General features: G+C 31.6%; 2 protein-coding genes and 1 long non-coding RNA gene across 4 annotated transcripts; 1 reads left to right on the top strand and 2 right to left on the bottom strand.

The window, feature by feature from the left end:
- Positions 1 to 1,406: 1,406 nt before the first annotated feature.
- Positions 1,407 to 2,083, bottom strand: LOC137830471 (uncharacterized). The gene is made up of 2 exons (XR_011084220.1): positions 1,937 to 2,083; positions 1,407 to 1,755 (listed from the first exon to the last, which is right to left on the bottom strand). It is a non-coding gene; the product is annotated as an uncharacterized lncRNA (long non-coding RNA).
- On the top strand, positions 1,950 to 13,928 carry LOC137830470 (ABC transporter G family member 28-like). 2 transcript variants are annotated; one of them, XM_068637831.1, is made up of 14 exons: positions 1,950 to 2,328; positions 3,609 to 3,682; positions 3,943 to 4,233; positions 4,602 to 4,665; positions 4,769 to 4,915; positions 5,140 to 5,174; positions 5,298 to 5,371; positions 6,180 to 7,114; positions 8,120 to 8,416; positions 9,278 to 9,769; positions 10,235 to 10,383; positions 12,157 to 12,446; positions 12,541 to 12,674; positions 13,568 to 13,928. In XM_068637831.1, the coding sequence occupies exons 1-14, from the start codon at positions 2,111 to 2,113 to the stop codon at positions 13,722 to 13,724; spliced, it is 3,357 nt and encodes a 1,118-aa protein (XP_068493932.1). In that variant the 5' UTR covers positions 1,950 to 2,110; the 3' UTR covers positions 13,725 to 13,928. The 2 variants fall into 2 exon arrangements, with proteins under 2 accessions (XP_068493932.1, XP_068493933.1); XM_068637832.1 differs by lacking the exon at positions 4,602 to 4,665 and having other exon boundaries at positions 2,090 to 2,328.
- A 3,360-nt stretch (positions 13,929 to 17,288) lies between these two features.
- Positions 17,289 to 25,154, bottom strand: LOC137830469 (CDPK-related kinase 7-like). Its single transcript, XM_068637830.1, has 11 exons — positions 23,644 to 25,154; positions 21,516 to 21,646; positions 21,317 to 21,358; positions 21,071 to 21,179; positions 20,234 to 20,312; positions 19,848 to 20,144; positions 19,632 to 19,747; positions 18,585 to 18,692; positions 18,446 to 18,508; positions 18,190 to 18,357; positions 17,289 to 17,925 (listed from the first exon to the last, which is right to left on the bottom strand). The coding sequence occupies exons 1-11, from the start codon at positions 24,124 to 24,126 to the stop codon at positions 17,788 to 17,790; spliced, it is 1,734 nt and encodes a 577-aa protein (XP_068493931.1). The 5' UTR covers positions 24,127 to 25,154; the 3' UTR covers positions 17,289 to 17,787.
- Positions 25,155 to 27,577: the final 2,423 nt, after the last annotated feature.

Genomic DNA, 27,577 nt, shown 5'->3' with positions numbered 1-27,577 from the left:
TTGAAAGTAATAAAAGAGTGTTTGAAAGGTCTTTAAAAAAAGTCAAACTACTATAATAAAATTGACTAGGAGTCACATTCAAAAAAATTAACATTCTACATAGGAAAAAAATATGATCAAAATCTTTTGAAATAATACTAAAGTATTTGAAAAGTCTTTAAAAAATGTTAAACTATTATAGTGAAGTTGATAGGGACATTCAAGAAAATTAACATCCTACATATAAAGAAAAACCTCAAAGTCTTATTTTAAGTATAAAAAAACCTCAAAATCTTATTTTAAGTATAAAAAAAAGCCTCAAAGTTTTATTTTAAGAAGAACTTTTGCACATAAAAATAAAAATATTTAGAATTATTACTCATATCAGGTAAATTTTATGATGAAGATGAGAAGATAAATTTAGGTATATTAATTATGAAAGCATAAATTGAAAGATAAGAGAAAAACTCTTCCACAAACTCATTCAATGACAACGAATCTTCAATACCAATAACTCAGGACAAGAATAACACCATTACAAAAACAAAAAAACAAAGTTTGAAAAATCATTTAAAACAAAATTGTATTTTGTAAATTTCTGCCATTAATGCATTAAAACCTTTTTTTTCAATGTCATTAATTTCTATCCAATTTGTTTGCTTTTTTGTGATGAACTGAAAGAAAGGGTAAGAACAGAAAAATAAAAAATCACATAAAATAATAAAATTTGGTGAACTAAACTTCTTTCTAACAATGAAAAGATTTGTGAAAATTTTACTTTTTAAAGATAATCGATTATATTTTAATATTTTCGTTTTGTATAATAAAATAAGTATATTCAAATAAAAAATATTAAAATTTTATTTTAAATATATTAATATATAAAATTATAAAATATTTATTATACTACATCCATAAAATCTTTTACATCTTTTCACTTATTTCTACCTTATTTTTCTTAATCCAAATAACATCATTTTTTACTATTTTTTTTTCTTCATTTCTTTCATTTTCTACTACTTCCATTCACTTCTTAATAGTTCATGAATTTCAAAGGATAATAAGTTGAGATTTAAGAGTTTTAAAATTTAAAATTTCATCACAATTTTTTTTTAGAAAAATATTTTTAAAAATTAAAGAATATATAAATTATTATGAATCTCTACTCTAATAGAAAATGAATGAAGAAGTTTATATAAAACAGTGTTTGGTTGAGCTGCTGGTCAATATTAGGACCTTTCCCCAAGCAAATGTCCACGTCCTAACAACCAATTGCAGCACCAAAAACAACCAGATTTCTAACATTGATGCAGACAATTTTTATTTAATTTTTAATAATATTTTAATTTATAATACATAATTTACAAAAACATATCTCTACCTATCTTAGCATAAACACTAATGCGGATAAGACACGGAGGCGGAGATACACAAAATTTCTAAAATGTAGGATACACAAAATCTCTAAAGTGTAGGATACAGGGACACATATCTATATATCATATAATTATAAATTATATAAATTGACCATAAAGATTTATGTGCACAAGTGTTAGAGATCCCAAATCGACTAGAGATTAAAGTCTTTCATTGTATATAAGTGGGTGCAAACCTCAACCTTATGAGCCAGCTTTATGGGGTTGAGTTAGGCTTAAAGTCCACTTCTATCATAGCGAATATATGTTGGGCCTATCGTGCCACCCACTATTGGGCCGCTATCGGATCACCCATAATATATATTAGTTGACAGTCTGTGTGTTTGAGCTTCACTGATCCCTACTAACAAATAAAAACATATTTTAAATGTAAATAATAAAAGCAAGTTAAATTTATAAGATGTTTAAAACTTAATTAAGCAAATAAATAAAAAAATTAGACGAGAAGAATGAAATTTATTATCTTGAAATAGTAAATAATTACGAGGGTGTCTTCGTCCTTAAAACGACATTTGTCTTACCGTAGGCTTCACCATCTCCAAGTGGACCTGCTCCTGACGTGGTTCCTCTCGTTTTCCAACCATGTCTTCCGTTGACTCCTTCTTCTTCTTCTTCTCTTCTTCTTATCTTCGCATTCACTCTTCATTTCAATTTCACCTTCTTCCTTCCTTTCTTCCACTTTCGTCACGATCGAAATGGTTCCGAATGTTCTGCGTTTCCTGCACCTTGTGGCGGTGGCGCTGGTGGCTTCGGTCCTGTTCCGTCGGACGCAGTGCCAGCAACTAAGCGACTTCGATAACGCTGCCGTAGTGTCCGGTGCCACGCGTCTTGCGTATGAACATATCTCCAACATGACCCGTGAGTTCCTCATTCAGCAAATCAAAGCCAGCTCCGAATTCTGCGTCAAAGATCCGTGAGTTCACCTACATCTTTCTCAAGTTACGCATGGAAAAACTTTTGCTCGCTGCTTTTAGGATAAAGAAGAATCAATTGATGTAAAATAAGCAACTGTTTCATCTTGGTTGTTGCAATAATTAGGTTGTTGAAAGTCACAATATAATAAATTAATATTTTATTTTTAATTTAAAAGTATTATTATATTATTATAATCAGTGTTAAGTATATGTTTTTTATTGTTTATGGTGTTAACAAATCTACAGAACCCAATAATTAGGTGAAATGATTAAATGATTCTCTCTGTCTCTCCCTCACTCCACATCACTGTCACTATCGCCTGCTTAGTTAGAAGAAAAGGAAAAAATATCTCATTCTAGGATTAGAAAGTTTATTTTGTAAAAGTGATTTTATTAGAATATATTTCATAAATTTCGAAAAAAGTATTAGAAAAAAGTTTACAGAACACATAATCCATAAATACTTTAAAAAGTATAAAATAGTTATTTTGAAAATTGTGGGTGCAACAAGTTCAAATAAACGGGTCCAGGAAGCAATTGTCCTAATTCTTTCATTCTTTACATCCTGTAAAATTTTAAATATTTTTTTTAATTCTTATAAATTATGATTTTTTTGTTTTAATATCTGTAAAAAATGTTTCTTTATTTTCTATCTCTTCAAATTTGAAATTATAATATTTAGTTCCAAAATTACTTTGTTTTTATTAGACTTAAGTTAGGATTATTTACTAGAGTTTCTCTATCAGAAAGAAACAGTCTCAGTTAGCTATCTGGATAAACAAAGCTCTAAAAAACACTTTTAGTTTCCAACTAAATAAGTTCATAAACTAATTTGTTAATCAATTTTATATTAGTTTCTCTTTATTTTAGTTTTTTAATATATAATTTTAGTTTAGAGAAGCAACACAGCTTAATAACAGAACTTCAAGTGAGTTCAGTTTATTTGGACAAGTGAAGCTGAAAAAAAAAATGGACATGGAAATATTATTTGATTTCTAAAGATCTTAGAACGGAGACATTAGCCTTGGAAGATAAAACAATCAAAATTCGTCTTTGAAAGATGAAAATGTGGTGGATTTTTGTCGGACTAAATGAAAGTACTAAAAGCATTACGTCTCTTCAAAATTATAATTTTATAGGGCAGAAGAAAAAAGTAATTTCATGATGATTGATAAAGAAGTACATGAGTTATACTGATGAAGATGGTTCCTCTTTGTTTTTTTTTTTTTTATATTTTATTTTGAATTTCTTACTACTTATGCTTGGTTTCTTATTTAAGGGCTGCTGACTGGAATAAAGCATTTAATTTTTCTTCTGATTTGGACTTTGTGTCTACTTGCATCCGGACTAAAGGTATGATCTCCAACAACTAAAAAGAAATTATGCCATTTGTTCATTTCATTTTTTAAAGAAGTGCACAAAATAAATGACTCAATTTTTTTCTTCTCATTCATTATTCCTTTTTTTTTTGTTCCTAGAACCCAGCTAAACATGTTTACTGTGTTTTCTAAGAAACTCTGAATGTACTCATTCCAGTGTTCTGAACTTCTTTTCTTTACCACTGTTTTAATTCTAACGTTACTCTTATGATCTGGAACCTGATCTAAACACAGGAAATATTTTGCAACGGTTGTGTACAGAAGCAGAAATAAAGTCTTACTTAAATAGCACATTGGAGAGGAAGAGTTTTAGCAATAGGAGTGCCACTGCCGACTTTTTAAAGCCTAACAAGAACTGCAATTTTACGTCATGGGTATCAGGTTGTGAGCCAGGATGGGCATGTAGTGTTCCCACAAGCCAGGAAGTTGACTTTAAAATTTCAACGGAGATACCTGCCAGAACTACAAACTGCGAAGCATGTTGTGAGGGTTTCTTCTGTCCTCATGGCATCACATGCATGATACGTAAGTATAACATCAATATTTTTTTCTTCATTACTGAACTGCAAGTACCTTCCTTATGACTATATACCAACTTTTGATTCAACACATTAGCATCCTCCTACTTTTCATAAGTCTATTGTGAAGGAATAGAAATACACAACCAGAAAAAAATTGACATTATTCAGTGAGAATGGACAAAGATTCAAGGGTGGTTGTTAAGACAAAGTGTGGGAACCACTTATCTATCCAAATGTCTACAACAATGCCAATTCATTCTGGAAAAACATTCTGACATTATCTGAAATAACTATTCTTATTATCAGTATCTAAGGAAATGATGTCACTAATGCTTTCATCTTCTTGTGGTATTTGAAATATTTTTCTTGAAGCTTGCCCTCTAGGTTCTTATTGCCCTAGTGCTACACTCAATAACCAAACTGGTTTTTGTGAACCGTGAGTTCTAATTCTTGCTCTATGATCTGTTACTCTGTTTATGTTACAGTTATTACTTGCGTGCTTTGTGTAGGATATTAATTGATTTGATATATTCTTGCAGATATCTTTATCACCTGCCTCCAATGCAGCCAAATCATACCTGTGGAGGAGCAAATATGTGGGCTGATATTAGTAGCAGTACTGAGATATTTTGTCCGGCAGGAACATATTGCTCCACAATTACCAAAAAAATTCCTTGTAGTAGAGGGTATTGTTTTATTCCAACCTGTGGTTACTCGTTAATAAACTTCACAAAAGTTTGATCCTTGATGAAGTAATCCAAAGTATTGAAGATATTTAGATGACATGACACAACATACTCTAAACTAGTCAGCAAAAAATGATCACTTTAGTTTACTTACTGCCTATACTATTATGTTACCTTTTTGTTCATTATCCTGATTCCTTGAAACTTCTCTCTTGTAATTCCAGGCATTACTGCAGGATGGGTTCTACATCTGAGCAAAGTAAGATGTCATGGATTTTGAATTATGGCAATAACGCATCTGTGTTTCAGCCTTAGATTCTCTCGTGAGATTCTGACCAAATGTTTTTAGAGTATATATGACCATTTCCTGATTGTCTTGTAGGGTGCTTCAAGTTGAGTTCATGTGATTCAAACTCCGAGACCCAAAATATGCAGGCGTATGGAATCATGCTCATTGTAAGTTGTTGCCTCTTAATTTGATGGATTATGAAATAGGTATATATGTGCATTTATTTAGATCCTAGATTTCTATTGTTGTTTGTGTGTTTTTTTAGAGACGTACGCTAGGAAATTAAGAATGAAAATTTTCCTGCACTTCTATCTGCTTCTCCATCTGTAACTACTATCATGTTTCATATTTCTCTCCCTTTAACTCTCCCATTTAGATTCTAATTTCCATATTTTTGTCCCTGATAGAAACAGGAGTAGAAATGGTCAAACTAAAGGAATATGGGATACTGAATAAGAACAATCTCAAAAGTATAAACCTCTGTTACAAGATCAATAGTAGAAAAGAAGCCAATAACACAAATTTCTCGGGACTTATCTAGGCCCCCACCTTCCCTCTATATACATTGTTTTCATCTCTCACCACTCATCGCTTGCCACCTCTCCCCATCCCTCTAATTTCATTCTACCCTTACCACTTTTCTTCTTTATTGTTACCTCCTAACTGGGTGACCTATCAGTTCCACACCCATTGGATCATTTAGACCTTTGCCTGAATTTTCCATTGGTTATGGAGGAATCAATACCACTTACTAATAAATTTTAACTAAATTGGTCATATGGATACTTGTCCAGAAATTTTTTTGATATTTTATGCTTCCTGCTTTCTTTTCCTTTTCCATCATGAGCACAAATGATCTTGGAATTGTGGCTAATGCTTAATTCCTTGTCATATACAGAGATGTAAAACATCCAAGCCCACACATACGCACTGTGTTGATAAAAAGCTGACAACAGTCTTTAACTGCTTATGCAGGCTGCTTTGAGTACTTTGTTACTCATTATCTACAGCTGTTCTGACCAAGTTCTGACTACTAGGGAAAGGAGAATGGCAAAGTCCAGAGAAGCAGCATCCAGAAGTGTGAGAAAGACTGCAAATGCTCGCCAAAGATGGAAAGATGCAAAAAATGCTGCTAAGAAGGGTGCAAAGGGACTACAAACTCAACTATCACAAACATTTACTCGGAAAAAAAACTTTGTAGATCCGGAAGAAATTAGTATTTTGAATCAAGCAACTACTGAAACAAAGATTGAGTTGTTTTCACATTCACATCCTATTACCTCACCTATGACTGGTAGCTCCTCTGCTGGGCCAAAGAGAAAGGGAAAGGAACCCAGTGATTTGCTGCAGACAATGAATCAAATGGAAAATGATGCAAATATTAGAAACAACGTTCTAGTAGAAACAGAAAATCGAGAAAAAAATGTTACAGCAAGAGTGCCTAAGGAAAAACAACTGAATACACATAGCCAAATTTTTGAGTATGCATATGCTCAACTTGAGAAAGAAAAGGCTGAGCAAGAAGAAAACAAAAATCTTACCTTCTCAGGAGTAATTAGCATGGCTACCAAAAGTGAACAAAGGAAAAGGCCTTTGATTGAAATATCTTTCAAAGATCTATCTCTCTCATTGAAAGCACACAATAAACTTATATTGAGATGTGTTACGGGGAAAATTAAACCTGGACGCATCACTGCTGTCATGGGTCCATCAGGTGCTGGCAAAACAACTCTTCTTTCAGCAATAGCTGGGAAGGCATTTGGATGCAAGGTGACTGGTTCCATTTTTGTAAATGAAAAGAATGAATCAATCCACTCCTATAAGAAAATTATTGGCTTTGTGCCACAAGATGATATAGTTCATGGAAACCTGACTGTGGAAGAAAACTTCCGGTTCAGTGCACTGTGCAGGTAAATCACATGATTGGAAATTCCAGCTATGATATAGTTCATTCCTTTTATTCATGTTATGTGCTTAAACTTGGTGTCTTAGTTTTATATTTAATCAACTCTCCTTCTTTCCTATATCGAATTTTAGTTCCATTGATACTCTTTCACAGTCTTTCTTTCTCACCACTTGATTTTAAAGAGGAGTTCCCAGTTTAGACGCAAGAGACTGAGATAATTTATATGCAACTTTATTATAATTCTATCTTAAATTCTTGATAATTCATTGCATTAGGTGGGAAAATGAAGAAATTGAAGCCTTTATTATCTTTGAATAGAGAAAAAACACGGGGTTTCTTGGTCACTATTTGCCGCATGCTTTAAGCATTGGTGGCACAATGATTATAATATAATTTGAGCCTATATTGCATAAAGGGAATACTTAAGTTCTGTCCTTAGATAGTGTTTTCTGTTTTTACTTTTTAATTACAAAACTGCTGCCTTGTTTACGATTAGTTTTTTCCCCCTAAGATGTATAAGAAACATTGAAAACAAAGGTGTTTTCAATGTTTCTTGTACAAATATTTGAAAACAGGAAACAGACTGAAAAAAAAAAGTCTCAGCTCTGTATGAAAAACGGAAAACAGAAAATAAAAGATCTAGTAAATGCCCCCCATAAGTTTTCTTTTCTATTTTTAGATAGTGCACAAAGAAGCTGCATTTTTAAACTTATGACTTATTGCCACTTCTTAGGTGCTTACCTACTATATCAGTTTTCTTTTGTCTAGCTGCAATATCTACCAATCTAAGTATCATAGTAGTTCTCATGTGCTTTGTTAAAGCATGGAATCGTGGGTTCAAACCATACCTTAAACACTCTTCCCTCGATAGCCAATGTAAAACTCTCCGAAAAACCGAGCTTTAATTTCATGCCCTTTTCTTCTAATACTTGTGCACATATTATTGTTTGCTGTAGCTTTTGTAAGTTTGAATATTTGGTAACGAAATGAAATTTTCTTACTTTAAAAGGCTACCTGCTGACTTGCCAAAAGCAGACAAAGTTCTGATTGTTGAAAGAGTTATTGAATTCTTGGGGCTTCAATCTGTTCGGAATTCTTTGGTTGGAACTGTAGAAAAGCGAGGGATCTCTGGAGGCCAAAGGAAACGTGTAAATGTTGGATTGGAAATGGTCATCGAACCTTCACTCATGATATTGGATGAACCTACTTCTGGGTTGGACAGTGCATCATCTCAACTCCTTCTTAGAGCACTAAAACGGGAAGCTCTTGAAGGAGTAAACATTTGCATGGTGGTTCACCAACCCAGGTGATTTTTAATTCCATGTCTTCTGAATCATGGGGATTTATCTTTCAGTTGATTTTATATTTTTCTAATGTAAAATTAGGGAATATTTGCTCAGCAAATAGTAGCTTCCAACATTTAGGATGCTAACTTTTTTGTTACTGACACATTTCTGGAGTAAAGAAATTTCATTCAACTAATATAATCTTGCTGGTTCAGAAAGTTTAGAGCCAGGGTCATCCAGAAATCTAGTTAAGGGGGTAAAATATGCCAGTAAATAAAGTGGGGGAATTCAGGACCTGTTACCTGAATATTTGGATTAGTGTGGTCTGAAAGCAATAGGATGATGGTCGAAGAACAACACGCTGCTTATTATGTGGGCTTATGCTAGGTATGAACAATGTTTATCAAGGTTTTCTGGGAAAGAAAATTAGGAAAACTGGGTAGAAAAGTGTAGAGAAGGAATTGTTCGGATTTATAGAGAATATACATGGAATAAGGAGGGAGAGGGAGAGGATTCTTCTAAGAAACACTATGGGAATTGATGGGGGAGAACCTTGAATCCTTGGTTTGTCTGTGTTTTCCTTTTTGCTTTCCAAGTTTTCTATACCTGCATACACTTGCTAGACCCTAGTGATCTGAAATCATCTTGATATTGGAACAAAAGCAAAAAAACATTTGGTGAATAGAAGAGGAGATACGTACCTCTGTTTCTGTGCTTTTTGTGTGATTCTGATCCAGTTCCACTGCATACCTCTGTTTCCCTTCATGGACATTATGAATAAAGAAGATTGATCTCATGTTTCCTTGCTTTAATTTGTACTTGTGAACAATGTAATTTCTTTCCCTTTGATTAATTAATGATTTAACCTTTTTTTTCTGTAGCTACGCTTTGTTTAATATGTTCGATGACTTGATACTCCTCGCAAAAGGTGGTCTTACTGTATATCATGGATCAGTCAAGAAAGTTGAAGAATACTTTGCAGACCTTGGGATAAATATACCAAAGCGCATTAATCCTCCTGATTACTTCATTGACATTTTGGAGGGCATAGCAGTACCTAGTGGAAGTTCAGAAGTCAGTTATAAAGAGCTTCCAGTTAGATGGATGCTTCATAAAGGATACCCAGTACCTCTTGATATGCAGCAGAATGCAGCACAATTTGGTATGTTTGAAACCTCAAACCCAGCTAGAGAAAAAGACCCTGATGGCTCTAGCCATGAAGAAAGAAGCTTTGTTGGAGAATTATGCCATGATGTGAGACATGTTATGGAACTAAAGAGGGAGAAAATAAGACTCAATTTTTTTAAATCGAAGGATTTATCTGAACGTAGAACTCCTGGTATATTCAAGCAATACAAGTACTTCCTTATACGGTAAACCATCCAATGACTTCATTTATTTGTTAACTTGAACATTTAACTTTTCTTGTTGCTCATTAAGATCTTCCATAGTTTGGGTTATTTTTTTCCCTGGGGCATTACAATTTTCTTTCTCCAAATAGTTTCTTTTAAAAGAATGTAGCATGGAAAGTGTCGGCAGAATTTTTTAATGCAGCAGATTGAACAATTGTATTTGAATTTTCGTGGTCTAAATTTCTGTGTGGTTTAAGGGAGACCTGAAGAAGTATGAGTGTCATTGCCTTGCTCCACTACTGTCTTAGTGGTTTGGGAAGCAAAATGAAATTAAAGGCCACCAAGTACCATTTTCTATTGATTAGAGAGAGAGAGAGAGAGAGAGTAGTAAATAACCTTTTAATGATGAACATGTCTGCTCATTCTGGTGTCTGAATTTTCTTTTGTTAATTGGCTTTACCCTACTTCGTGTCAATGCTGTTTCAGGGTTGGTAAACAGAGATTACGAGAATCTAAGATCCAAGCTATAGATTATTTAATATTATTACTTGCTGGAGCCTGCTTAGGATCACTTACTAAAGCAAGGGATCGGAGCTTTGGTGCAGATGGATACACCTATACAGTGATTGCTGTCTGTAAGTTGATTGATTCTAATACATAGTCTTGAAGCATTATATCATTTTTCCAACATAACTGAATTCTAAATCAAGCTACGCTCTTCATGTTATATAATTTTTCTTTGCTATTGTACGTAATTTATGTTGGAAATACAGTTTGTGATGATGCAAATATTTGTTTTCCTTTTCTATAATAATATGACAATAAGTTTGCGGGCTAGTCTTGCATGACAGTAAAAGTTTTACCTTGTGACCTAAGGTTGTTTTAAGTGGCATTAAAGCTGAGTAGTACATCTGTCCTTCTCAGACCCTCATGCTATTATTCACTGTGCTGCCTGCCCTGTATCTGAATTAGTTAAAAAGAAATATATAATGACAACATTTTGACTGCAGACTAAGATTATTCCTGTCTATAGAATTTTATTATGTTAGTTTATATGTACATGCTTGATCCAGAAGTAAAATAAAAAATTCTACTACTTAATACCTCTATTAAAACATCATGGTGTCACTGAAAAATTGTTTTTGAAAATCAGAGTACCAAACAATTTTAGAAAACGACTAATAAAATCTGAACATGCAAATAGTTGACTGACCATTCTGTCTCCTATCACCACTCCCCTACTGGTTGCATCTACATGGTGAAACAACATCTCTTCAAGCATTTTCAAATAAAAGATCTTGTAAACTAAAATATTTCTTAGGGATAACATGGCACAATCCAAAAATGGGATCAACATATCACAAAAGATGTGATGGATATTAAGTTGAACTACCTTATTGTCTCTCCCAGTAGTCAGTCAGTTACTCAACTCTTCGCATTGTTTGACACATTAAAGAAACATTAGGAAAGGGTATCTTGTATGAAGATAAAGGACACACTCAAGTTATGGCATATTCTAATGCAGATTGGGTATGCTTCCCCCTTGATAGAAGGTCCACTTCTAGGTTCTGTATATATGTTGGAATGATAAGAAGCAAAATGTTGTAGTTAGGTCTAATGTGGAGGCGGAGTATCAAACTATGGCTATAAATAGTCAGAAGCTTATATGACTCTAACAGTTGCTTCAAGAACTAAAATTTGGGGAGATTACACAATTGTCAGTTACATATGATAAACAGACCACCTTGCATGTTGCCCCAAATCTAGTATTCCACCAAAGGACAAAGCATCTTGAAGTTGGCAGTCCCTTTGTCAAATATTTATTAGTTTTGTCAAGTCCCATGATTAACTAGCAGATATCTAATCAGCTTGGTGCATATCGCTTATATGCTCTAACTTGAGGTCAAGAGTTAGAATCCTGTAAATAAAGTAATGGTGGATGTTACGATTAATCAAATCGATTCTATATTTATGTTATTGCCTGAAATAGGGTAACTGAATATTCTTTAATTATGTCCTTAATATGCTCTCTTGTTTCTCTCTCAAAAAATAAGAATATAAAGACTTAAAGATTAGCATTACTTCGTTCTTTTAATAATACTTTAACTATCATAATTCCCAATGACATAATAGTTAATGTAACTATTTCCACCACAAATAATTAATAAAATTTATCATAAACTACAAGGATTTTAAACTGCTCATTGTAGCTCAATTTATTTTTCCATTTGTTCCAACAGAACATATAAGTTGTAACATTTTTTTGTTTGAACCTGGGGTAAGTAATGGAAGATTTTCAATAGGAATTTCGTTTTGGAGTTAAAATAAATTTAATGCTATTGCAAATAGACTTTCAGAATTCATGTGTATGGTGCTTTATTCTAATTTATTATTATTGTTAATTTCAGGTCTTTTATGCAAAATATCTGCCCTGAGATCCTTTTCTCTAGACAAATTACACTACTGGAGGGAGAGTGATTCTGGCATGAGCAGCTTAGCGTATTTCCTCTCTAAAGACACAATCGATCTTTTCAATACAGTGATCAAACCTGTGGTTTACCTGTCAATGTTCTACTTCTTTACCTATCCAAGATCAAGTTTTGCAGATAATTACATTGTGCTGCTTTGTCTTGTATATTGTGTGACTGGCATAGCATATGTATTGGCCATACTCTTTCAACCCGGTGCAGCACAGCTGGTGAGTATTGGAAGCAAATAATAAAACTTTTACCAACTCCCAATTCAAATTTTACTCTATATTGTCATCTCTGACTTGTTACTGTTTCTTGCAGTGGTCAGTACTTATTCCAGTTGTTTTTACACTCATTGCTACACAACCAAAAGATAATAAATTTTTGAAGGTTATATCTAACTTAAGCTACTCTGAGTGGGCTTTAGAAGCGTTCATAATTGCAAATGCTGAAAGGTAATTTACTGTTAGTTATAATTGGTATTGAATTCCACTAGTGTTTTATTTTTGTTCCCTTAAAGCGATTTGCTAAATGCCTGCATTATAGAGAAGGAGTTAATAATCTGTTGCATTTAGAAATGGAACTTGGAAGCATGAAACATTGTTTGACTGCATCAACAAAAAAATTGATTATTTGCTCGAAAGAATGACGGATACCAAAGAATGGTGAAATGATTGTAAGGTGATGCCTTAGGAGAGTTTAATTAACAACGTAGTATAATGATGGTTAAGAAGCTAAGTGGTGGAATTTGGATAGTGTCAAGGACCATGTCAAGCAATCATTAACCCAAAAGCTTTAGTTTTTAAGAGAAGACTCATTACTGGTTTTTATATGAAAACTAGATGACCTATTTCAAGGGAGAGATTGTAGAAAAAAATGAATGGGGGATAGGAGGGTACGTTTTTAGGAATCCTCAATAGAACATAACCATGGATATCAGAGTTAATGTCACAAGTTCGATTCCTAGTAGAACAATTATTAAGGAAAAGTTTATTGCACGTGATATCAATTGTTCCTCGACACACTGATCACACTTGGATTGCTACGTTCTTAGATAAAAAGAGTTGTGTTATTCCTATCATCACTCTTGTATAAAAAGAGTTGTGGTATGAGTATCATCTATAATATTTGGTCTAATAATAAATATTGGATCCAACATTGGTAACATATCTATGAAGGCGTTTGGGGAATATAAGGGTTATCAAACTCTTATATATAAAGAAACATTGGTGGATAATATGTATAGATATTTTTACGAGTTTCTGGTGCCAAGATACCTTAAATATATTAAGGATAAATTTTCTTATAGTCTTTAAGTCTATTTGTGCTAATCAGTTGTATACTGTAGGTATGATGGGGTGTGGCTCTTAACTCGTTGTGCTTTACTAAAGAACAGAGGGTATAGTCTTCAAGATTGGGGTTTGTGCATATCTATCCTCATTCTCATGGGTGTAATTGCTCGGATAGTAACATTTTTCTGTATTGTCATCTTTCTCAAGAAATAAGCCCAATCTGGGACCTTTAGAACTTGGAAGGAATGCATGTATTTCTGGATCGATTGCATTAGGATTTCATATTTCAAGAATCTATGATTAATGAGTTAGGGCTGATGATGTTGGTTATTGTAGATAACGTTCAAGTTTATCATCATCTAATCTTTAAACTTCAAACTTTTATATATTTCATTATGACAACACAATTACTACTCCTCTTCATGTATTATGTATTCAATATTCAGTTTTTATGTATCTTACATTTCACTACTAGAAAATTATTAAATAAAAACTAAATTTAGATACTACAAATAATTACTTACTATATTAACTAAATTAGATATTATTTTAAAACTAATTTTTTATTCTAAATTAGTTTATATTATTGATAAATACTTTCTAAATTGATATCTAATTAGCTATCAAGATTTTAACTATCAATTATTTAGATTTTAAATTTGGTAGAAAAAAACTTGATAGCTAACTAGATACCAATTTAAAAATTATTTATCAATAATAAAAACTAATTTAAAAATTATCACTAAAATAACATATAATTTAATCAATATAATAACTAATTATTATTTTTGTCCTTCAATTTATTTATATTTAATATTTTTTTTAGTGTGCAGTTTCATCGTATAAATGGTTGTAAATCCTATACACACTTTTCTACCCTTTTGTTATTATGAAATGGAGTAAAAACCAATATTTATAGATTTTAATTCTTGAATACCAAGTACATTGTTAATCAATAACAATAAATTTATACTCAAACATAATCCACCAAAGTAACAACTTTAAGATACACAAACACATTAAACAGAACAAGGAAACATTTTACCTTTTGAATTTCGTGTTTCTTAAGCAACTACCAAACGATTTAAACATAGCAACAAAAATTAGACTTAGATCTAGGTGATTTTATTATATTAAATTATCATTTTGATGGGTTACAATGTTTTTCCTTAATTTTCCAACAAATCTATGAGCATTTTAAGAGATTAAAACATAACTAAAAATTATAAAGGGTTCCAGAACACTCTCAAAGCTTTCCAACTTAGAAAATGACCAATTAAAGGTAAAATAAAAGATTAAAACCACAAATTATAATTCAAACCCAATATCAACATAGCATATTTTGGTTGGTAACATCAAATAGTGAAACTAATAAAAAAAAATCTTTAAATTTCAAACTTTTATATCAACACAATTCTATTGTGAACCTAAAGGAGACTGTATTGGTATAAAAGAATACCAAAAAAAAATAGCAAGTGAGGAACAAGAAGAAAGTTCTTGTAACTAAAAAAAAAACATTATATTATATTTAACAGTGTGATGAATGACAACAAATTATAATATTATGAGGTGTCAATTGAATATGTTGTAATGGATAATTTTTCTCGCTCTACAACATGAAAATGAACAAATCAATTTTCAAAAGATTATTAGAATAAAGAGAAGCTACAAATTCAACAAACAATTGCAAGAAAGTGAAGAAAAAGATGTCAAAAAAATGTACAAACATTTTCATTAATCATCATACCATTTATATATAAATATTATAAAGATATTTACAACTCTCATGCAACAATAATAACACAACTATTTTAATTCCTATAATTAGGTAATCTAAATGAATACACATATTTCTAATTTAAAATAGAAATATGATAATCAACATTTAATAGAAAACATTAACCATAAGATCTTGATTGACAATAGAGGAGAAATCATAAATCTAAGTATAATTAAACTCAACCCACAACATGCACATCAAGTTAACTTTATTGTAGACACTTCTTGTTTATAGCTACTAAAGCATGCAGTTTAAGTTCACAAGGATGCATACTGTATTCATATTGGCTGCACAAATCACATGGCAAGAACTCAAGCAAAGTCAAGCTTAGAAATGGAGAAATGATAGAGTAAAGGAAGAGGTACAATTTTTGTTCATTGTAACAATCAAAATTTGCATAATGTTCTTAATCTAATTAGTAAAAAGTGGACTTTAAATCTGATTCAACCTTATAAAATTGACTTATAAGATAAGATTTGCATTTACTTATATCTTAGTGAAAATTTGTTAGACTTATCAAGTTATCTACTATCAGGCTGTTATTGTATCATCCAAATATATAGTCTCACGCACGAGTTTGCAGGTCTCGATGTGAGGAGATGTGTTGGAGATCTCATATCGATTAGAAATAAGGACATAAGTGAATACGAATTTCATCTTATAAGTTGATTTGATAAGATTAAGCTAGACGAGTAAAGATTTTTTCTTAATATTAATTAACAAAGATACTTAGCTTCTTTTAGAAGATTTTTTCTTAATATTAATTAACAAAGATAGCTTCTTTTAGAAGTAATGTCTGACACTTTAGTTTTTGATTATTATAAAGTTATTAAGGTTAAAATATGTGATAATATAATAACTTATTAATTAGTTTTAAAACATGAATTAATTTACACTTATTTCCAAACATGATGGTTTTGCATTACACACAAAAAATATATAGTGGATGAATTAAAATGGAGAAATTGTTCCGAAAATGGAAAATATATAATTTATGTTACTAGTAATCATCTTAAATTTATTCGTTATGTTTTATTAATTTCGTACTTAAATCAAAATTTACTCAATGTTGTTCAAAGTAGACTATACTAACTCATCTTTTTGAAAAAAATAAGATCAAATTGAAAATTTTTAAAAGAGTAACCAATTCAAAACTAATATTTCGAAATATATGTTAAAAAATGTTGATTAAAGATAAAAAAAAATTATTATATATAAATTATCTAGACTTCATATTATGAATAATTTTATAAAATTAAGTTAAGATTGAGATACATTTCTTAATAATATATTTTACAATATTTCATAAAATTTATTCTCTAATCCAAAACTTTATTATACTTATCAATGTATACATTCTAAATGTCATCTATAATCATTGTTCAGAATTTTTTAAAACGCCTAGTTTAATTTATTATTTTCATGTGATCTGAAAAACATTATTCTAAGAGTTTTAAATGTCATTTCATGGTTACATTGTGACAGAAATATGGGATTCAACACAGAGTAAAAAAATAACCCTTAGTCTCTGTTGGATGAAATTGTGGATATTGAATTTGTGCATTGTAGTGGGAAGGGTAAGTAAGTCCTTCAGGAGCTAGTCAAAGGACAGACCCTCTGGTTTGTGGCTCTTCTGATAGTGTCTAAAATCAAGAAAGGTTTTAATCAAATTCTAATACCATGCAGGAAAAAAATTGAATTCTACTATGAATTATGAAGGATTACATGGAAAATATCTACTCTGGCATTTTAAAACAATGAAAACAATGTTCTCCTAACTATACCAGTTAGAGTTTTAATGCTAGAAAACTGAAATTAATATCCTAAAATGAAGACTCAATGACCAACATGTTGAAAATTGAAATCCAGAAGCTTTTGAGTGACTGCAAAACTTTACACTGATATCATTAGAAGCTTGGAACCATCTAAAGATATTGTGCAAAACTGATTAACCAAAAGCCACCCATAAGTTTTGTGTGTGCATAGTTTGGAACAAGTTATAGATTCAAAACTCCATAAAGCTATTGTATATGAAAAGTACCATCCCTTGTTGCCTTGAATAATAACATATAAATACAACAACAAAAAAGCTAAAAATCTGTCAACTATCAAGGAGTTCACAAGGTTTATTGATAGGTGCCATGGGTAACACGGGATAAAAACCTCCAAGAGAATCATCATTTTTCAGAGGTTGTGATGGTTCTAGGTACAATTTGTGGTCTAGTTTTCATCTGTACAAGCCTCTAACTTCAGAACCACCAACCTAAAGTGAGTGAGAACAAGGTGGGGGAGAAGGGTGTGTTTGTAAATTTTGGAAAAGTGGGATTGATACATGAAGATGTTGCATACAACTTCATCAGCAACAAATTCCTATCAGCCACTGCCTTCAACTTGCAGAAGCCATCATTGAGGAATGCTGATGGAGGGTAGCTCAAGCATTATCCTATCAAAATATTTAATGGTAACAGGCAAGAAAAAATTATAGCAACTATTCATTCAGGCCTTCTGAAATGCACGGGAAGAAACCCCATGCAGAAGCCTGACAAACCCCAAGAAACTAAGCTTCCCATCTGAGTGCCTTATCCAATCTTGAAGTACTACATGAACAGGTACTGATGGACTAAGCCCAAGTTCCTGAAACATGTCAAACATGAAGAGCTTAGTACCATTATACATGTCATGAAGATTACATTAAATGCAACTGATCAAGAATCTTGTTTGATGTATCTATCTGTCATTTTGATGAATGAAGAGGAGAATTAAACACATGCAGATAATAAGTTAATCAGTGTTCCAAATTGAAAGAACGAAAGAAAAAAACTAGCATCTTTGGCATTGCACCACATTAAATCATTTGACAAACATATTGGTGTTAGACACAATGGGATGAGAAATTACCGAGGCAAGTTCCTCAATCATAATTGGTCTATTTCCTTCCTTTTCAAAAAGTTCATAGGCTCGCCTTGCATGCTGCTCCCAGCTCTCCATTCCCTCTAGTTGGTGCATACTTATAGCAGCAGCACAAAATTCCTCAAAATCTAGTTTCCTATATTGGATAGAACTAACCTGCAACAAGGATAACAAATTAACTTTTCAGTGAAGCTGATTTGTTAAAACAGTGAACAAGGAGTGACTGACAATCCCTCAAACTAACCATATTCACATAATCTAAGACCCGTGAATCCTTTGAAGCATCTGTGGAGCTCCTCAAAACAGCCTGCCAAAATAACCGTTAATGCCTTAAAAAAATTTGGAAAAGGAACAACAACTTCAAACTTCAGATATGTGCTGACCGTCTTAAAGTTCTGCATAGAGATTAATCCACTCTTGTTTGGCCCTAACAGAGTAAATTGATCTCTGAGATAAGCTAGCTGAGCTACTGTTAATGTCTTTGCAAGAGCCTGACAAATTGACAATTTTAATCAATTAATATCCACGTTTCTAAGATAAATTGCTAATGGTTACTTCAAGAAACATGAAATAATTTATTACACATGCAAATGATGGAGCTGCCAAGGGCTCTAGGGTACTGCTGCCTGTGGAGGTATATTCAGGGACCAAAAAGCATCAATTATGAGCTATTTTTCACAATTCCTTGGGATGCAAGTTGCCTTATATGCAGAAATTATGGGTACTATTTTGGTAATCGAGATTGCTTTCACTAAATGATGGTTTAGGCTTTGGTTGGAAGTGATTTTCAATTAGTTGGCCGAGCTTTTAAAAATTCAACTATTGTTCCTTAGAGATTGCATAATATGTGGCTTAATTGCATGAAGAAGACAAAACACATGAGAATTCATGTGCAGATAGAGTTAGGCAATTTTGGTATTGGTTCACAATGCTACATGGTGGGATAACCTTCTTTTGTTAATTTTGATATTTTTCAGAGATAGATTTCAATTTTCTTGTTATAGATTTTCTTAGTGGATTTTGGTCTAGTCCTCCCACTTTTTTTTTCTCTCCTTTATTTTATAGATTCGGGTGCTACAGATGATTGTTGCTAATATAGTGTCAATATAATTGGGATGGCAATTAACATTGTGATGCTTCAGCACTACTATTTTATTGGAAAAAAAATCAACTTGTTTAGATAGCTTTAGTGAATGTTCCTAGAGCAATAAGAGACATTAAGTCTCAATATTGATAAATGACAAGGGAAAACATAGTAGTTTCCAGTGACAGTAACATCAAATCAATTTGTTGAAACACGATTATGAAGGTTGACTTTTCAAGTAGTTGCCATAAACTAAAACCTGATAATGCATGATTATATAGTATCATAAAAAACTTGCACAACTAAAAAAATCCAAAACCATAGCCAAATAATACTAATACCATACCCGTAAAGCAGATTTACGTAAAGAAGATGAGCAAATGTAAGCTTTAACAAGCTTGTGGATTATCATATCCAAAGGTATCCTCATATCATCATGGTGATTCACCAGCCATGGATGACCTGTGCATAAAACCAGGCTATAAGCAAGAGAACTAATGAGATAAAAAAGTAAGAATACTAATACCATATATGCACCACCATGGGAAATAGAAAGACATACTTAGTGCCTGAGCTGCTGTCAATCTTTTACGATAATCCTTATTCAACAACCTCTTTACAAAATCTTTTGCATCAGCAGACAAAGAAGGCCAAGGAGCCTCATCAAAACTTGGATCTGCCTTAAGTACAGCCCGAAATATACCAGATTCAGTCCGAGCCCAAAAGGGACGGCTCCCACATAAAAGAATATAAGCAATTACACCAATGCTCCACATATCTGCTTCTGTCCCATAAGATCTATGCAAAACTTCTGGAGCTACATAATAAGCACTTCCAACAATATCATTCAACCTCTCATCTGAAAAAAACTTCGAATTGTTACCCTTAGATGTTATATTCTCTATCAACAAAACAAGAGAAATATAGAAAGCAGAGAATATGCCCCACCTGGCTTCACATAGTCAGACAATCCAAAATCAATGGCCTTCAACGTGGAATTTTCATCCTTAGAAGTGAAAAGAAAATTCTGAAGCATAAAACCAATATTCACGATTAGAAAAACAGCAGAACAATCTAAATTGAAGGAATGTGCATTTGTTATTTGTTTCACAATTAACATTAATACAAACAGTTGTCATTCAGAATTATTATTACCTATAAAGAATGAAGATGAAATAACTCCAGTAAATGTCATTCATTCATACTCACTCCATAACTATTATTTCCAGAACTGGAAGTGGCAGAAAAGGACTTACTTCTTCTAAAGTGGAAAGTTAGGTTTGAAAACATGAGACATATGCTAAAAGGATACCCAAACTGAGACGAAACTCACATTCGGTGCATCACTAAAAGGGTAACAACCAGGTTCCAAATGAGTTAAGAGCCCAATCTAACAATAAATTTGTTAGGTTTAGGTCGCACTAAATGTGAAGTTTTAACCAAAATTATTGAACATTCTGAAAAGATAACTTACTGGGATAAGGCTTTTGTTGTTGTTGACAGTTATTGAAAATTCTAAATGAGGCTAGCAAAAACATTCTTAATTTAGTTGCAAGAAACATATTAGGATATAAATGCTACAGAGTAACCTATAAGAAAATGTATTGAATAATTATAGAAACTTGCAGGAGAATTGTGTTGATTTCTGTCAAGTTTTTAAGTACAGCAATCTTTTTTCCAGGATGTAGACAAAAATATGAATCTATAATGTAATTAATCCCAAAAAACAAGAACACCTAGATGTCAAAGTTTCTCTAAAGTTAATAAACTCTATAACTTGCTCACCTCTGGCTTGAGATCACGGTGAACAACACCCTGAAGATGACAAAAAGCTACCACACTTAATATTTGGATCATAACTACTCTGGCATCATTTTCTGGGTACTTTCCACCCCTACACAAGACAATTGAACTTGTAAATGGTTAATACATGCTATGCAAGGGAAAAATAACTAAATCAGCATGTCTCTTTCTAATTTTTTTTTCCCACTTTTGTGGCACAGAAAAAGGCAAATTGACAAACATCGTTACCTGGAAAGAATCCTATCTAGCAATTCCCCTCCTTTGCATAACCTGAGTAGCATAAGACACATGAGAATGTAAGCTCTTAATGTGTTAACCCAAATTAACAACTTCAAGTTTCCTGCTAATAAATTCAATATTTAAAAGAAAGAAAAAACAGATTCAAGTTTGTAAAGGGGATTCACAACATAGTATAGTATCAACTTACTCCATAACTATATAAACGTTTTCATCATCTTCATAGGCTTCATAGAACTGCACCAGATTCTTGTGTCCTGTTAGAGCCCGCAATATCTTCACTTCTCTCCTTACATCCTCTATAGCAATTGCTGTGGTCATCTGCCAATCACACCCAGATGCATAATAAACAAAAGAACACAATGATGCATTAAACTAACACAACCAAGCACACTCATGAACAAGGTAGCAGTTTCCTCACAATCTTTAACATTTACAAACAAGGGTATTTAGGTTTGGACAAGTTTCTCTATACTAAACAGATCCTTAACAGATACATTAGAAGTCACAAAAACTCAAATAGTGTTTGGATGGAGAATTTTAGAGGATAATTCCTTTTTTTATTGATAAATGATAATTATTTCACGTTATAATGAAGAATGTGTAGCATAGACACTGACACGACACGGATACGGAGATACCTAAAATCTCTAAAATGTAGGACACGAGAACACATATCTATATATTATATAACTATGAATTATATAAATTGACAACAAAAATTTATGTGCACAAGTATGTTCTAGATTATTTTTTGGAGCAAAAGGATGTTTTTCATGACTGGTTCACGAGGATTTGTTTCTTATTTTTATAATCATAATAACAATCTATACAATAAAGTTTGAATTTTTAGAAAATTAATGTATTTTTTCTTTTTAAAATTGTGTTAGAACCGTACTAGAATTGTAAAAAATCTAACAAATACTTTTTGAATTGGACACTTCACGGATCCTACAGGTGTCATACAAGTGTCGGTATCGGTATCGGACACTGACACGTCATTTAAGAGGAGTGTCCGAGTTTCATAAATAAACTTTTACACAAATATTACTTGAAATTAATTTATATTAAATTGTGTTAATCAACTAGTTTTATCAACAACTTTCAGTATAACTTTTGAACTTTCCACTAGTTTTTCATCATTCAATTTTTCTACTTAACTTTAAGCTAATATTACCAATTACAGCCAAAATTTTCTCTATTGATGCTATAAGCTGGTGTTTAGGAAAAATATTAAATACATAACACAATAGAAACTAGGAATAAATTTATTATAAACTAAATTAACCAATTTCTATGACATATCAAAATTAAATAATTAACATAAATGAAACGAGGGAATAATGTATGCTTTACTCCTAAGTTTGAACAATTGTTTTTAATCATGCCAAAAAGACTAAACATAACTGTTTCTATTAAATCGCATAAATTATACGAAAAATGTTTTGTCTGCAAATACTAATAATATGTAGATTTTTTTCCTAAAAAAAAACCATTTAAAAAAAATCACAAATGAACAAAAGGTTATTTGCGGAATTTTCTTTTTGAAATTTATTTTGAAAAAAGAATGCAATATATGTGATTCTTTTAACAAAGAGATGCAATTCCACTTATTATTTAAAAAATAGGTAAAATTTTTGAATTTCGTTAATTTTTAAAATTTTAACCATTTGGATAATTAAGTATGAAATTGCACTAGAACTTTAAAAATCCGAATATATGTGTCTAAGTGATGTACATGTATAGGTATATATATGTACATCCACACTGACACGATTATTATACAAACGAACCCAAAGATATTTATAATCTTTAAATTTTTATAATTATAATAAAAAAATTATATAATAAATTTAAGTTTTTAAAAAATTAATATATTTATTTTTTTTAGAATTGTTATAAAATCGTACTAGAATTCTTAAAAATTTAAGAAATATTTTTTAAATTAAACACTTCACCTGTATTACAAATCCTAGAAATGTCATTCAGTTATCCACTTCGAATACTTCTGAATCTGATATATGTGTACGACTATCAGTTTCCGATATGCTTCTGAATCTGATATATGTGTACGACTATCAGTTTCCGATATGTGTATTCAACACGAATACATGTGTGTACGAATATCAGTTTTCGATATGTGTTTAACACGGATACACCATACACCATTTAAGAGTGTGTGTTCAACCCGGATACATGTGTGTAGGAATATTAGTTTCTGATATGTGTCTTCAACACGGATACACCGCGTGTGTAAAGTGTTAAGTATAATATATAGGTATATAAAAAAAAGTGATAATAATAGTATGAGATGAGACCTTGGATTTTGGAATGACTTTGACGGCAACTTCGATGGCTTTGGAGGGCCCCTTCTTGGGCTTGGCAGAGCAGGTGTACCCGAAATGCCCACGGCCCACTTCTTCGCTGATCTCGTAATGGGCCGAGAAGTTTTTGGCGAAGCCGAACCTCTTATCCAACCCAATCTCACACTCGCTGCCTTCAGGTATGGAGGCTTCGTTCGGCTTCACCGACCCCTGCCGCCGAGCCAGAAGCGCGCGAATGTGCTTCGCCGGCGACGGAGGAGGGAAGGGCCGCTTGAAGATCCTTAACGGTGTCGAACTCACGCTGCTAGGGTTTGAGTTCGCCGGCGACTTTTTGAACCACCCGGGCAAAGGGCTCGGGCTGTAGAATGGGAATTTCGAGGGTTTGGTGTTCGTTGATGATGGAACATCGTTCGGGAATTCTGGGTTTTCTCTCTCACTTTGTTGGGTCTCGATGGGTTTTCCATGGCAGATTCCCATCAAATCACTTCAAGAAACAGTGATAACAAGGAGGAGAAGAAAACACTTCACCAAAAGAGCAATTTGAGATCAGGGAAGTGCCCAATTACCCAATTCAGAGCATTTTGAAGCTCAACTATTGAATAACAAAAGGAGAGAAGAAGAAAAAAGTGAGTTATGTACTGCAAAAGAGAGAGAAGGGGCTGTTTAGAGAGTTTGAAGCAGAGATTTTAGCAAAGTTCAAAACTTGAGATCAGGGAAGTGTCAAATTCAGAGGCTTTTGAAGCTCAAATATAGATAATTGAGAAAATCAAAAGTATAAAAGAAAGTGAGTTATGTACTAGAGAGAGAGGGAGAGAGAAAAAAATGATTTTCTTTGTGGGGTTGATCAATGAACCCAGAAAATATGAGGGAGGGAAATTTCTGGAATGAAAAGAAGGTGAAAGATTGAGAAAGCAGATGGGGGTTTTGAGGGATGAGAAGTGGAAATCTGAGAGAAATCCTACAGAGGAGAAGAAGCTTATGAGGGTGCAAGAATGAAGAGAATTTAAGAAAAGCAAGGAAAGGAAGAAGAGCAGAGAGAAAAAGTGAGGGAAAGGAAGATGCTTGCTTAGCAGAAGGCTGAAGGAAAAGAGAAGCAAGGGTCCTTTTTCTGCTTTTTGTAAGGCTTTTTTTGAGGTTATTTTATTTGTGTATATGTTAGTGGTTCCTTGGCAAACAGTGGTGTGTAGAAATACACTTTATCAGAGAGGCTGTATTGTTTCTTGTCTCACAATAATGGTGAGTGGGGTTGGGTTTGGATCCTTCCAGCCTGTCCTTATTCATCCCACAAAAACCTTACATCCATTTCTATGCATTTCATATGGGAACTGCTTAACAGCAACAACAACAGCTCAAGAAACTCAAACTTTCAACAAAATTGTTCTCTGTTATAACATAATCAAGTGTTTCTTTGGAGCAAAATCCTAATGAAGTTACTGCATTAGTGTGAATATGATAATGATAAGGAAAATGGGAAAGAGGAGATTGAAGGTTTCACTGTGTTGCATAGATAAACTTTGAAGTTTGACCTTGTTTTATAATTGGCTTTGAAAGGCTGTCTTTGTCTGCTTTATCTATTGTTTTAATTTGTGCATGGTGGGTCTGTGTTGTTTTGACAAATAAGTGGCTAGAGATGAGGAAAATAAACATTTCAATTCTGAGGGAAAACTGAAGCTGAAAGCACTTTTATTTGGTCTTTTCACTCTCCTTGCAATTCTTTTTCCTTGTTATCCAAAGTCTTCTAATTTCTTATGCAAATTGTTCAGTGAATTGTGTGTGTTTTTTTATTGATGATCGAATCTACAATTTATTACTTTTATTCGTGATCGTCTACTGGTTCAATGTTTATTAAGTATGTGAATTTGATTGAAAAACAAATTATTATGTAACATACGTAATGAGGGATCTCAATCAAGATCATTGACCAGATACTCTTTGATTGATTGGTGTATGATACAACAAAAAAAATTTTAACACAAAATTATTAACATAATTAGTTTATGGAATTTTCCATAAAATTTTAAAGTTAATCCAATAATTGTTTTAATATCAATAATTTTAAAGACTTCTTACAACCTTATAAATAGGTATATCTGAGTTTTAATTTAGACATCAAAATATCTTTTACATAAATATCACTTGAAAATTAAGATCAATAACTTAGTGAATTCAAAAAAAACTGAAATGTTTCTAATTTTTTAAATTAATATTATTAACATCTTGATTACATGTAAAAATTAATATGTTAACATTATAAATTTATAAATAATAATTTTTCAGCTATCTATCATACCATGGTAGTAATAATTTTCACTTTTTTTTATCTCTTTTTCCAACCTTTTTCTTGGTCTTGGTATGATATTTTTATTATATATAAGAGTTTTCTCCCTTAATATATATACCCATTACATACATTCTAATATACTCAAACATGATTAATATGTGTTAGTCCCTAAACCCTAACACACATTATTGTATTATTTTATGGATTTGAGCAACTTATTCACCAAAACATCACAAATTTTATAATAACTAAATGCATGCTTACACCAACTTTCATGGACTCTAAGCAACCACTCATACACAGAGTTGTTTGATTCTTTGATGATTTGATAATAAGCATGGGAAGACAATAAGCCACAACTATTCCTATTTAACATTCTTATAACAATAATAAATAATAATAATATATGAAATTAAGTTATTTAACTAAAATATAAATAAAATTATTCAATATAAAAATAATAAAATAGTTGTGGGAGGAAATTTGTTAGAGTGTCAAAAGATCATATCCATTGAAAAAATAGATGAATGAGGAGCTAGCCTATGAGAGATGGGAAATTTATTAATAATGCATCATGACATCATATATTGGCATTTTTAAAAAAATATAATTATTAAGCTAATTAAGGAAGTTACAAAAGTTTTTTTTTTTAATCTCATTGGTCAACGCATAATTGCAAAGTTGGAAAAGTCTTATGAGTGGGTAGGAGTGGCAAATAGTAGTGTAGGGTGTCAACTCATCACGTGTATTTCTAAAAATACTTTTACATTTTTTGTAGTTCTACATCATACAATCAAGTAATAATGAAAAAGACATACCATTCAAATTCATTTCATTGTAATGTAACTCTTAAACCAAGTTGGATGTAACTTACACTTAAAAAAATTATTAAATAACAATTAATTTTACAGATAAGAATTAATCCATTATTATATTAATTAAGTCAAATGTTATTTTAAAAATTAAAAAATTATTAATATATAAAATAATTTTTAAATTGATATTTGATATTAGTTATTAAAATTTTAATTACTAATTATTTTATATTTTAAAATTTATAATAGTGACTAGTTAAAATCTTATAGTTAATGTTACATACTAATTTATAAAATTAATTTACAAGTTTTTATTAATAATAAAAACAACTTTAAATATTAACTTTTAATGAATATAATAATTAATTACTATTTTTTGAAAAATTAATTACTATTTAATAAACAAAAAATAGTTTATGAAAAGGATGATTGTTGTTGTATTATATGTGAGAATTATGTTGATGTGATGTTAATTGGATAAATGTATTATTAGGAGTCACATGTAAAGTGTGTTTGTAAATTAATGTGATAACTTAAGAGTATAGGAGAAATTATATCTAAAATAATATGAAACCTAGTAAGATAAACTATAGATAACTTTATTTATATGGTGAAAAGATATGATAGCATTAAGTGTAATATAAAAGTCAATATTGGAAATATGTTAAGAGTAAAGTCAATACTTTATTTTTTAGGCAATTCTACGTTTTTAAAAGTGAGAAATTTTGTAGTTTTTATTATTAAAATGAGATTTATTTTAAAGTTGTGAAAGTAACAAAATTCTGTTATTACTGTCAGGACTTCTCCAACTTTAAAAAACGATTTTATTTTA

This window comes from Phaseolus vulgaris, chromosome 7 (assembly GCF_000499845.2).
Source record: "Phaseolus vulgaris cultivar G19833 chromosome 7, P. vulgaris v2.0, whole genome shotgun sequence".
Taxonomy (NCBI): domain Eukaryota; kingdom Viridiplantae; phylum Streptophyta; class Magnoliopsida; order Fabales; family Fabaceae; genus Phaseolus; species Phaseolus vulgaris.
Note: the sequence above shows the minus strand (reverse complement) of the source record. Positions and strands in the feature narration are given on the sequence as shown.